Consider the following 13,012-nt stretch of genomic DNA (forward strand, 5'->3'; position numbering starts at 1 on the left):
AGGTGTGATGTAGGTGGAGTAACCACAGGGTGGAGACAAATGCTCATGCTGACAGAGTCTCTGTCCCCAGTGTACAGGGAAACACAGCAGAGGAAACGCTACAGCGACAAAAAAAAAAGAAAGAAAAATTAATATGGATACCTGAAAATTACATCTATACACTACCATTCAAAGGACTGGACACATTTCTCCATTCAAGTGGGTGTGTTTATTATGTACTGACATGGACATCATAATTAATGAAGCAACTTTAATGGTTAAAACTGTATGTTTTAACCATTAAGCTCAGTCTGTTCTGATCATTTACATGGCTGCTCACTCGGCAAACAATGACAATATCATCTATGTACAGGAAAAAAAATGGTATAAAGCAAGACGAAATATAAAAGACTTAGCAGTATTAACACGGTGAGTAATCCAGTGATGACAAATGATTTTTGGAGCCCTTGCTGATGGTCGCAATAGGGTCATTAGCTGGCAAAATATACAGTGACGACAACTGTGTTGCAATGATTGTACAATTGCCCTATGCTTTGTAAGGTCATTGTGCTTTGTAAGGTCATTTTAAGTTATTTGTAAGTGCATTTGTTCCTGGCTGTGTTATGAGTTATGTGAATTTTAGGAACATTTTAATGTTTAATATTTATTCCCCAAATTAGTTGATCTAGTGTAAACACTGATGGGCAGTTTTCAAATTAAAAAAAATGTCTCTCTTCTGTTGTTTGGACAGAATATTGTTGATAATTAACTCATGAGGGTTGGATATACAAGCTTTGTTTCTCATCAGTGTGTCAAACTGATACTTTGCCAGGCTTTATAGCCCAAAGTTTATTTCCCCATGTTGTCAGTGGTACAAGGTTGAAGAAAGAATGAGCAGTAAAAGCATAAAAAAGTAGGCCACAGTTACATAATATATGGCAACACTTTGTAACCCAGCCCATAATTTACAGTGTAATTGTATTGCATGAATTTTCTAGTCTAGTTTTTAAATGTAGGAATTATGGGAAGCAAGGGAGTAACAATTTAGGCGAAATAAGTATTAAAAGTGTTTTTCTAAATGTGGGGTGTAAACGGGGTACAATACAAAACCGAGGTTTGGGGAATATGGTGTAAACAACCCTGTTGTTACTGTGTAGGCTAATTAAAGAGTAATAAGGGGCGAACAGTCACATTATACTAGGCCCTGCGTGGTTCTCCAGTATTGTACCCGTTTTAACCCGTAGGCTGCTCAACCAAAATGAAGATGAATTTGTCCTTTCTAAAATGTCCAGATGTTGCTTCCTTGCTCCTCATTGCATTGTTTTCTCCCGCTCCATCTACACGTAAGTGGCCTGTCAGCAGGACTCATCAAGTGTTTTGTTGGCACCAACAGCTTACACACTTAATTTAGGGCTGTCTTATAAAATGGCATTGGATTTCTTCCCACCCAGGAACAGCACATTGTAACACCCACAAAGAAGAAAGTAGCCCAAGGTTCAAGAGGCGTAAACTGCAGGTCTCTGTGCAGATGTTCTCTGCTGGTGGAAGCTGAACTTTTCGGGACTCTTGCAGCGGCAGGACTGACGCATCTCTGCTGACAATGTTTGCTTATATTCTATACACCATCCTCACGGGTGCGGCAATTTTGCCATTATTGCTTTACGCGAAAAACCCTTATTTTCTGGCGGATTTCCGTTACGCAATCAGTGCGCTTCAAATCGGTATGCGCTTGGGCAGGTTCAAGAAGCAGAGACCGTTCTACAGTATCGTGGACTGTTTCCTGGACAAGGTGTCCCGGCAGCCGCAGAAGAAGTTCATCGTTTTTGAGGAGAGCTCCTACACTTACGGCCAAGCCGACAGAGAAAGCAACAAAGTGGCCAGAGCTCTGTCGGTGCATGCCCGCCTGCAGGAGGGGGACACGGTGGCCCTGTTCTTTGGCAACGAGCCGCAGTTCGTGTGGTCGTGGCTCGCCCTGGCCAAGCTGGGGTGCGTCGCGTCTCTGCTCAACCACAACATCCGATCCAAATCTTTGCTGCACTGCTTCTCCTGCTGTGAGGCCAAGGCCTTGGTCGCCGGTGCCGGTAAGCGTGTGAGCACAAAAGGGATTTTCAGGTTTTTTCTGCATTATTTATTTGTCTTGTGTTGCATTACACAAGATGACACTGGTTTTCCCAGCCTGCCCCCCCCCCCAGGTCGTTAGTGTAGCCACATAAACCTGCAGATTTCAGACACCAGTTCATTAACACCTGTCCATAGGAGTCTTGTGCAGGAATAAATGTCCTCTTATCAGTGGTGTTAAATTTGAGTGATAGTTCTGTGCGTGGTATTAAAAAGTATAGGCTGGATTTGTAAGGCAGATGCTGATATCAGTATCTGGAAGTTTAAAATAACTATTTATCACAAATGATTCGTGTCTTAAACATAAACACATATCATGAACACACAACCTTGGCACCGACTTTTGCATTATATGCTTGAAAATTCAACACGCCAGTTCTCTCTGGTGGACTAACTATGAAATGGAGACACTTTGTAAATTAATCAATTCTAGTAAATAAAACTACTCTGACATTGCTTTGCTGCAGGTTTTGTTACTTATTGGCCAACATATGAACTGATATCTGCAGTAAGCTGACATGCTGACCCCTGATGTATTAGCATGGGCAGACAAATCAGTGTAGCCTGACCAATATTGAGAGCAACTGAGAGCCAGAGTCGGATTCTTTGTTTTGCTGCTATATTGTTACTGCATTGACTTCCATGAGGCCATCACTAGCTTTCTTTTGCCTGTGTCTCTCAGATTTACGAGGCGCCATAGAGGAGGTGTTGCCCACCTTGAAGCAGCAGGGTGTTCTTGTGTTTATCCTCGGTGACGACTGCAATGTGGAAGGCATCGAAAGCCTCTCCGATAAAATTCAGCAGGCCTCAGACCAGCCTCTGTCTCCCCAGCTGAGGGCCAACATCAACATTAAGAGTCCTGCGCTGTACATCTATACCTCAGGAACCACAGGTATATGTGATGGGCTTCACTTCCTATCTGCAGATGCAGCACTATTCTATGTCTGCTTTTAATGGCAATGTGATCTTTTAGGGCTTCCCAAGGCAGCTGTTATCAACCACGAGAGGCTATGGATGGCATCTTTCCTTCAGTTGATCGCTGGCGTACGCTCAGACGATATCATCTACATAAACCTGCCTCTCTACCACAGTTCAGGCTTTCTGATGGGGCTTTGTGGAGCCATAGAAAAAGGTAACCCGTGATTACTTCCCATAAAACACCATCTACTGTATAAAAGCATCATAAAACTACAAAACATGATTTCCAGGCTGCATCCTGGTGATGACACTGAGTGTATTAAAGGTTAAACTAACAGGTATATGACCTAAAATAACAGGCAGGTGTTCTCTGATTTTCCCTGTTTGTATTTCAAAGTCCTAAAGTTCACAAGTTTAGAACCTGTCGCTGAAATCTGTGCCTCTTGATTTCTAGGCATCACTGTTGTTTTAAGGCGGAAATTCTCTGCCTCTCACTTCTGGAATGACTGTAGAAAGTACAATGTGACGGTCATTCAATACATAGGGGAAATTATGCGCTACCTCTGCAACACACCAAAGGTAAACCTCAGTATAATGTCACATATGGTGATAATTAGTATTGTGTAACTAACAATATGTTGCTAACTACGTTAGTAACTAAAATACTTTAAAATGAAATTTGCATGGGCAGCTAATGTCTTCAGTCAGAATCCGCGTTTGTACTCTGAACCAAAGGCGGATATCATATAATATTTATTATCCGAGTCTCACCTCTCCTTCACTCTCCTCTAGAGAGACAATGACAGAGATCATAAAGTCCGATTGGCTCTGGGGAATGGGATGAGGGCCGACACCTGGGCTGACTTCCTGCAGCGTTTTGGGGACATACGTATCTGTGAATGCTACGGAGCGACGGAAGGAAATGTTGGCTTTGTCAACTACATTGGGAAAATTGGAGCTATTGGCAAAGAGCATTTCCTACACAAGGTCTGCATGGTGCAATTTGTGAACATCAGAAGAATTTAGATGATACAGCACCTCATTTCAACATGACAGTGTGAAGAGTATATTTGCAGAATTATGAGATATAATGTTCAAAACAAGTTCAGACATTCAGTAAGTTTCATTGCCTTGAACTGTTTTTCAGATGGGATGTCCGTATGCCCTCATAAGGTACGACACAGAGAAAGAGGAGCCGGTCAAAGACTCCAGAGGATTTTGCATTGAAGTCCCCAGAGGTGAGCCAGTATCCTCCAAAAATAAGGCTCTCTCTTGACCTTTTAGCTCTCACTAATGCATATCCTGTTCTTGATTATTTTACCTGCAGGAGAAACTGGTTTGTTGGTGGCAAAGATTGGGAAAAGAACACCTTTCAGCGGCTACGCCAAGAACAGGCAGCAGACAGAGAAGAAGCAGCTGAGAGATGTGTTTGCGAAGGGGGACCTCTACTTTAACAGTGGCGACCTTTTAAAGATAGACAATGAAGGATTTGTCTTCTTTCAAGACCGTATTGGAGACACTTTCAGGTGTGTGGATGGAACACATAAATCAAATTTCACAAGCTGAGCAAATAATGAGGACACTGGGCCCACATCTGGTTAGCGATGGGTAAACAACAATGTCAGAGGAAGAACAAAACCTGAACATGATGCATGGTTGACGTTTGCAGAATCCCTGCAGATTTTATCAACTCAGGATCTCTTTGATTTTTTAAAGTCAGTTAGTTGGAGAATAAGTCCAAATTCATTACTGGAAACTGAATTTAAGATGCAGGAGAAACATTACATTTGATTATATTCGGACCCATTATAGGCCTTGAATTTAGGTAACGTAATTTCAAATCTGAGGAAATGCACACGTCATTCATATTAATATTTTAGCATTTTCTGCAAATAAAAAAATCTTTGCCAGGCTATGCTCAAAATGAGGACATGCAGCTAAGTTATGCACATACTGTGTTTGCTCTGTCACCTCATGCAGGTGGAAAGGAGAAAATGTGGCAACCACAGAGGTGGCTGATCATTTGCTCATGGTGGACTGCATTGAGGAGGCTAATGTCTATGGTGTGAAGGTGCCAGGTAATTATTTTACTGCTAGCAATAACTTAATTCTATTAAGGACAAACTCATTAGATAATGGTTATTTAAAAAAAAAAAAGTATTTCTGTGAAAATATGTGTCTCAAAAACACAAAGTTTTAGTAAAAGCCTTTCATCTGATCACTATGTCTGTTTGAGTGATTTTTAAAGGTTCTGTAAGACCTCTCGTCTCACATTAAGTTTCACATGCTTGCATGTAAGCCAGCAAATAAAGTAAAAAAAACCAAACATAAAAACCGAGATGAAGTTGAAACAGGAAAGCATGTATTTGAAGTAGCTGCTCATTTACCTTGTCAATGTATGAAACACACACTCAGAGCTGTTTATACTCATGTTGTGAAATTCCTGTTTCTGCTTTGACCTTGACTGATTAGGACACGAGGGACGAATTGGAATGGCAGCACTAAAGTTGAAGGAAAACTTGGACTTTGACAGCAAAGCTACATATCAGCATGTCAAAAACCATCTCCCCAGCTATGCGAGGCCACGCTTCATCCGCATACAGGTAAACACAGTCCAGCTGGATGTGATACTGAGATTAAAGCATATCGATAATCAGGAAATTGTCTAAAAATGTCTTGCGGCCATTATATAACCGTTGCGCTGATTTTGCTCTGGCAGGATTCACTGATAGTGACTGGGACTTTTAAGCAAATGAAGGTGAAGCTGGCAGAGGAGGGCTTCGACCCTGCCGTCGTTAGGGATCCTCTGTTCTACCTGGAGGACAACAAAGGCTATGTACCCATGACCCAGGAGATATTCAGCTCCATCGCAGAGGGAAAAATCAGGCTGTGAATGAGTTCAATGTTTATTATTAGATCAGATCATCATCCTCAAATAGTACATTTGATTCTTAGTTTTTAGCTGATACAGGATGCCAAATGATGCTTAATGACCTGCACACTGTGAGTGTTTATGTGCAGCTGCTTTACCTTCTGTGAGGAATATGGTGCACTGAAATATTTCAAGGGATAAAATGTTCTTTGAAACACTTTTTAATAAAAAGATTGTAAAAACGTGATTGTAAATGAGCAAATTAATCCCAAATCACTGACATAATTAGATAGAGATCTTCAATTTAAAGCTCAGCGTAAAAACACGGCCACAACAGCAGTAAATTGCTTAATTATAAATTCGCTGAATCACTGTGTGTGTATGACCTAGTGTACGCTGCTTTCAGGAGCATTACAGGAGCTTAGGTGCAGTGGCAGTTTCCAGTGGAGTAGGAGAGGGAGCTGTGTTGGCTACAGGGGAGGAAGACATACAGTTCATTCTTCTGCAGGTGGAGGACAAGTGTTTTTGAGCCGTCTGTGAAACCTTCAGGGGGCAGCACAGTTGGTGCCGGCCACACTGCACCCACTGGTTGCAGAAACTGGGCACACTGTAGAACTTTGTCAGCTTTTTCAGGACCTGTTTACCCAGCAGATTTGAAGGCATCTCTGTAATCTTAATCATAGGACTGGATCCTGGTGTTGATGGCGTGGGGAGGGCGCCCGCAACATCTTTAAAACTGGGCCGTGTGTCAAAGTCGTAGCCAGACAGCGGCCCAATGTAAGTGTAAGGTAGAGGCTCGCTGCTGCAGCTAAGGGAGCGCATTGGTCTCCTAGATTGATTCCAAGCCTTGTCAATCCACAGCTCCACTTCAGCTTTGTCCAGCCTGGATGCAGCATCCTCTTTCTCATCAGATCTGGTGTCTGAGTCTGGGTCTTGATTTTCTTCTGCTCTTATCGCCTCGTCTTCTCCTGACTTGGATTGGTCTGCGTTATTCAGACCCTGCGTCTCAGCCAGAAGAGTGGCAGCCGTTTTGGAGATGAAGCCCCAGTCTTTAAGGATGTCATCTGCAGTAGTGAACTGTGAGGTCACTGTGAATCGGATGATGCGTTTGGTGTGAATGTCGGCAGGGATGAGGTACATGGTGCCTGACCGGGTCAGTCTCCTCAACAGCTCCTGGGTTAAAGCATTTCCTCCCTACAATAAGAAAATCACATTAAATATACATGAACACTGCAGGGCCAAAAAACTTAAAGCTTCCAAACAAAATTAAAGCATTTTCAGCGACATCAGCTTAGGGTTTCAGCTCTTTTTACTGATCACTGATATTGCTCACCCCTTCACCTAGTCAAGTAACTCACCTTTGAACAAGGTGTGACTGGGAGGTTTATACGTCTCAATAATAATTAGCCAGTGAAGGATATGTTGCTTAACAAAGATAGAACCAAATTTAATACAAACATTTTTATAGTTTATTGCTTAGATAGATCAAAGTTGTGCTACATACTTTCAGACAGAACACCACCAGGCCAAGGTGCCTCTGAGCAGGAACCTCAAAATTTGGGTCACTCCTTATGTGTGACTCTAAGAGCTTTGCCATCTCAATCCCCTAAAAACAACAGTTAAAAATGTTAATATTATAATACTGGGTTTGTATTTTTCCCTAAAATAATTTGCAGGAGTGCCACTTACATGACTGATATGGGCCTGGAGGTTTTTCAGTCCAAAAGAGCGCATGACAAACCAGAGTTTGAGCGAACGGAAACGTCGGCTGAGGGGAATTTGCCAATGCTGAACAATAGAGAGAAACACTGTTATTACTGTTACTGGATGAAATTATTCACTATAATAGTTGAATATTAAATTTGGTGAAGGTGTAATATTATCATACCATAAAGTCAGTGGCTGCCTGTGAGTTTTCATGTCTGAGATAAACAGGATCAACACTGAAGGTCTGTTGGAGCTTATATTTATCCTTTACCCTGAGAAAACAAAGATAAACCATCTTACCATCCAACAAGCATCCTCCATGTTAACTTTGGATTTATTGATTTTTACCTTCAGGTAATGTTTATTTCTATAGAGGGGATATAAGGTTTCAGTATAATTACTTACCAGAAGGCTGTGCAGTCAAAATGCACCATCATCCACTTGGAAGGGTTAAAGACAAAAGAGTGAGCAAATTCAATGCCCTCCAGGGACCAACGGAGCTCAGGACAGAAGTAGGCCGAGCCGGCATACGCAGCGTCAACATGAAGCCACAGGCCCTCCTCTGTACCTGTAAAAAAAAGATTTAAATACAAGTACTGTTCTCATAATGCATATTGGTGTTTGACTTTGCAAACAGTGATGAAGCAGACATCACTGAAAGTAAATTTGAAGACATACACACTGGTCCTAGTTCAGACAGCTTGTCAAAGGCACACACTCCTGTAGTTCCCAAAGTCGCACACAGCTGCACAGGAGAGAAAGGAGTTTTAATTAAAAACACAAACCAATGTTTTGTTGTGTACATAATTCAATTACTTTTCTAGCTGTTTGAGTGTTTTGTTTTACCATTTAGGCATCATCATTTCTGTTGCAACACACTATGAAAGTGAACATTTAGTGCTTGGCAGTGATGGAAGAAGTGCATTAATTGGTATTATCAGCAAAAATTACCTCAGTATCAAAAGCAAAACACTGTTGATACATCTTTATGCTTAATATAGGATCATTTCCCTGAGATATGAATTAATAAACCATCACCACCAAAGGAAAGTAAATATCTGATGCAAATATAGAGTTAATGGGTGACGTGATCAACAATTCCAATAACAGAAAGAGCACATGGAGGACATTTCTTTAGTGGTTCAAATGTGCCACAGGGTAAAATGTCCCCTGTGACTAATACATTGTCATATATTACATTATAAGATTATTAATACTGATGCATCAATGTGTAAAGAGTGTTAAGTCAAGCTAGGTTCTGTGAGTTTCAGGACTTGTTATCTGGAATGAGGCATTCAGGAAATCACTCTAATGTACACTTTCAAAAACTAGTTGGCAGTATTGAAACATATTGTACAGTATGTGATGTAAAATTCTCCACATAGGCACCCCCTTGCCCTCATGATACCCACCCTTCCTTCGGTATCAAATACGTACCATGAAAGGGACCAGTCCCATCCTCCTGTCTTCTTGTATGGCTTGTTTTAAAGTGTCTCCCCTCAGAGACAACTGCTCATCGGTGGGCAGAAACCTGATCTTCACCAGAGAAATCAGACCTGCCTTCTCAACTGAGGAATGAGCCTGTAAAAGCAGCCGTTGCATCGAATCAGTTTATCAGCTGAGTCCATCAGATTGATAGTGAGTTATTATACAAGAAGTGGTAACACGGACCTGATCTGAAGCGTAGGCTACCAGCCTTGAATTTAGGACCGAATCATCCACGTCCTGGTCGAGCTCGGCCCGCAGCTGCAAAATTTTGTCTTTCCTGGCTGCCAGCAGAGCAATCAGTGTACTCTCACTGACTGTGCTCTAACAGGAGAGTCAAAAAGAAGAGGAAGATAATCAGCTCCCAGTTACCACAAAGACTGTTGTATCAAGGTTCTTGGTTTAAAAAAATCAGATCAAGGTGTCATGAACCTGCAGTATGCCTCCACCTCTGCTGTCAGGATGGTGATGCAGAAAAAAGGAGGGGAGCCCCAGAGCTTTACACAACCAGTCCATCACATTCATTTCCAACTCTGTACATGCTGGGCTAGACGCCTGTGTGAAACCAGTATCAACATCATTCACCGGGACCTCACTGTTGTGATGTTTTTGCTGTTTTCAGGTAGGAAAGTGGAGGGAAAAAAAATGGGGGTTGTCCCCTTACCCAGGTGAATCCAACACAGTTGATGGCATCGGCCAGCATGTCCCCGAGCATAGAGGGCCATGACGTCAGGCTGGGGTAGTACGCATGCATGTGAGGGCTCTGCCAGTGAACCACCTGAGGAAAAAGAGGACAAAATACTTGCTTCCTTGCAATATTTTCAAATGGCTGAAATAATGATAGGTGACAGTAGGAACTTACTCCTGGCATTATGACTTTCTCAATGTCGTTGAAGATACTCTCCCAGTCCTCCGGCTCCATAGGCGCAGTAGCAGGGAGAAGCTCCTTCATGTAACCTGGTTTCACATCTGGAATCACCCTTCTCTCCCTGATGGAGCCCAGGTACTGCGTGATGTAGTCCACCAGCTCCTTACCTGATCAGGAGTGGACAATGGAACTTATTAATATGTAGTATTATTTGCAGTGAAACACAACATTAACATAGACAAATCAAGTATATAGTAAAAATGGACTCATGATTACCTCTACGATTGTATTCCTCAGCCTGCATTTTGTAAAGATGAGAGCTCTTTGAGTTAATCTGTTGTGTGTAACTGGTGGCTATGCTTTGTGTATTCAGTGGAAGAGATCACAGACCTATATAGATCCTTTTGTGAAGAACACGCCCTGAGTTGGTGACGCATTTGAACCACTAAAGAAATGTCCTCCATGTACTCTTTCTGTTTTTGGAATTGTTGATCCCATTAACTCGATATTTGCATCAGATATTTACCTTCCTTTGGTGGTGATGGTTTATTATTCATATACCATATTAAACATAACAATGTATCAACAGTGTAATCATACTTCAATATAAAATCAATATAACATCAATATACATCAGTTGCCCTACACCTAAAACTAATTCTTTTGATGTGTCAAAAATGTCACTGTAATTAGTTATAGTAATTAGTTATGTCATATATCAGATTATAAACTTATAGGATAATTTATAAGATAAATAGCTAATGCACAGCCCTATTTTGTAATATATTAAACAATAATCATAATATTTTGTAAAGTATATGTTTATGCATTTATGTTTATGCATTTTACTGTTGTAACTGGCCAAGCTGAAACTAGTTTAACAACCTTTTTACATTTGAGTCCAGCAGCCTGTATGGTTCTCAATCAAGGGTTTAGGCCTCCTCCAAAGTGTTACACTGGTGGGGATGCACAGGACAGGGCTGTAACTAAGTACACCAAGTACTGTTCGTAAGTAAAATTTTCAAGTACTTGTGGCCCAAAGTGCATATATGTTAGAAGGTCTGAAAAATTTACCTAGATTTGTGTAGCAGAACATATTTTTTTTCCTTTTATCGTTTATCTTTGGAGAGGCCCAACCCCTAGGTTGGGAACCACTGAATTAAACTACAAATCTGTGTATAAAGTAGTTAAAACTTTGAACAGCTACAATGGTCAACTGCTTCTCACACACGGGTGTAGCAAAATTAACAATCTATTTTACCATATTAGTATATCAGTCATAAGGGTTGATTTTCTGCAAAATATGCACTTTCACTTTTAATACTTTAGGTAAATTTAGCTGACCGTACCTCTGTGCTTTTACTTAAGTAGAATTTTAAATGCATGACCTTTACCTGTAATGGATCTGAGTTCTTCCACTACCACTGAGGAGTCATGAGTGGATTAATGAGGGTAGGAATGGATAGGAGACACAGCTCTGTCTATATTAATAATATAATTTCTCTGGTCCTCAGACAGTTATTAAATTCAATTGTTAACATTTAAACTCACTCTTTAATCAAAGTAGCAGTTGCATATTTGGGTAAATACACCCAGGCTATTTCCTTTCTTTCATGCTGGGAATCAAATTGATACCACTCTTACACTTTATCTGTATGGTAAATATGTAGTCGAAGCCAGCTCTGCTATTTCCTCCTCTCATCTTGCCTGAACATATTACAGAGGATGACTGTTAGAGCAAATCAGTATTTGTATTGCAGGAAGACCTTTTACAAACAGATAGAAAAGTAAGGTACAGGGGACATAGCTAAAAAAAATGAACAATGAATCAACATTCAGTAAAAGGTAATAGGATGAGGAGGGTAAACACATCCACGTCACAGCTTATCTCTGCCTTTTAAATGCAGACAAAGGCTCGAGCAGCACCTGGACTGTTCACTCACAACACTCTTTACTTTGCATTGTGCTTGACATGTGCTAGATCTCATGTGCTTTTCTGGGGGAGCCAGTGGTTGGACACAAATCTAACCATAATTCAAACACACTAAGCACACATTCACACTCATACCAGAGAGATTATGATGAGTGCATTAATTATATTGATTTAGTGAACCTTATAAAACACAGAGGGATGTATATATAAGTCATTTGAAACCTCTGTTTCCTGTCATATTTAAACTACATGTTGATTAAACCTAAAGGTTATTTTCAGAAAGTTCAACCCTGTTTCCAAAAAAAGAATAATAAAAGAATAATAAAAGAATAATAAAAACAGAATGGGATGATGTGCAAATCATGGAAACCCATATGGAACAAAGACAACATATCAAATGTTGAAATGCTGAAATTTTATTGTTTAATAAAAAATATATGCTCAATTTGAATTTGATGCCAGCAACACATTTAAAAAAGTTTGGGACAGGAGCAAGTTTACCACTGTGCTGCATCTTTTAACAACACGTTGTTATGTTTAGGAACTGAGGTGATCACTTGCTGGAATTTTGAAAGGGAAATGTTGTCCCATTCTTGCCTGATATAGGATTTCAGCTGCTCAAAAGTTCGGGATCTCCTTTGTCATATTTTTATTTTTGTGATGCAAATGTTTTCAATGGCTGACAAGTCTGGACTGCAGGCAGGCCAGTTTAGCATCCAGATTCTTCTACTACAGAGCCATGGTTTTGTAATATGTGCAGAAGGCAGTTTGCTGTTGTCTTGCTGAAATATTCAAGGCCTTCTCTGAAAAGATATTCAATTCAATTAAGTTCAATTTTATTTGTATAGCGCCAAATCATGATATACATTATCTCGAGGCAATTTACAGGGTAAGGTTGAGACCTTACATCGTTATAGAGAAAAACCCAACTGTTCCTACAAAGAGCAAGCGCTTGGAGACAGGGAGGAGGAAAAACTCCCTTTTAACAGGAAGAAACCTCCAACAGAACCGGGCTCAGGGTGGGCGGCCGTCTGCCTCCAACGGTTGGGTTTAGGAGAAGATAGAAAGAGGGGGAAGGGGAGGAGAGGGGAGAGAAGAGAGGGAGAGAGAGAGACCAGGAACAGCTGTGTAG

General features: G+C 40.9%; 2 protein-coding genes across 2 annotated transcripts; one reads left to right on the forward strand and one right to left on the reverse strand.

Annotated features, from left to right (window-relative positions):
- Positions 1-934: 934 nt before the first annotated feature.
- On the forward strand, positions 935-6,129 carry LOC139627865 (long-chain fatty acid transport protein 2-like). Its single transcript, XM_071489025.1, has 11 exons — positions 935-1,093; positions 1,157-2,060; positions 2,780-2,989; positions 3,071-3,229; positions 3,470-3,594; positions 3,808-4,002; positions 4,163-4,253; positions 4,343-4,541; positions 4,996-5,093; positions 5,488-5,618; positions 5,735-6,129. The coding sequence occupies exons 2-11, from the start codon at positions 1,580-1,582 to the stop codon at positions 5,906-5,908; spliced, it is 1,863 nt and encodes a 620-aa protein (XP_071345126.1). The 5' UTR covers positions 935-1,093; positions 1,157-1,579; the 3' UTR covers positions 5,909-6,129.
- Positions 6,127-10,308, reverse strand: hdc (histidine decarboxylase). Its single transcript, XM_071489024.1, has 12 exons — positions 10,224-10,308; positions 9,942-10,114; positions 9,744-9,857; positions 9,512-9,634; positions 9,266-9,403; positions 9,032-9,175; positions 8,273-8,339; positions 8,000-8,162; positions 7,776-7,866; positions 7,577-7,675; positions 7,392-7,493; positions 6,127-7,081 (listed from the first exon to the last, which is right to left on the reverse strand). Exons 1-12 carry the CDS (start codon positions 10,249-10,251, stop codon positions 6,299-6,301), a joined length of 2,025 nt encoding a protein of 674 aa, XP_071345125.1. The 5' UTR covers positions 10,252-10,308; the 3' UTR covers positions 6,127-6,298.
- Between the last annotated feature and the right edge of the window lie 2,704 nt (positions 10,309-13,012).

The sequence above is a fragment of the Trachinotus anak genome, unplaced genomic scaffold, assembly GCF_046630095.1.
Source record: "Trachinotus anak isolate AG129_WGS33_773 ecotype Australia unplaced genomic scaffold, CSIRO_AGI_Tana_v1 ptg000011l, whole genome shotgun sequence".
NCBI classification, from domain to species: Eukaryota; Metazoa; Chordata; class Actinopteri; order Carangiformes; family Carangidae; genus Trachinotus; species Trachinotus anak.

Excerpts from the sequence above, each read along its gene's own strand:
- LOC139627865 (XM_071489025.1), top strand. The coding sequence starts at position 1,580 with ATGTTTGCTTATATTCTATACACCATCCTCACGGGTGCGGCAATTTTG. Across the intron at positions 2,061-2,779 it reads GGCCTTGGTCGCCGGTGCCG|ATTTACGAGGCGCCATAGAG; the intron begins GTAAGCGTGTGA and ends TGTGTCTCTCAG. Across the intron at positions 4,254-4,342 it reads TTGCATTGAAGTCCCCAGAG|GAGAAACTGGTTTGTTGGTG; the intron begins GTGAGCCAGTAT and ends TTTTACCTGCAG.
- hdc (XM_071489024.1), bottom strand. The coding sequence starts at position 10,251 with ATGCAGGCTGAGGAATACAATCGTAGAG. Across the intron at positions 9,858-9,941 it reads AGAAAGTCATAATGCCAGGA|GTGGTTCACTGGCAGAGCCC; the intron begins GTAAGTTCCTAC and ends CTTTTTCCTCAG. Across the intron at positions 9,404-9,511 it reads GAGGTGGAGGCATACTGCAG|AGCACAGTCAGTGAGAGTAC; the intron begins GTTCATGACACC and ends CTCTCCTGTTAG.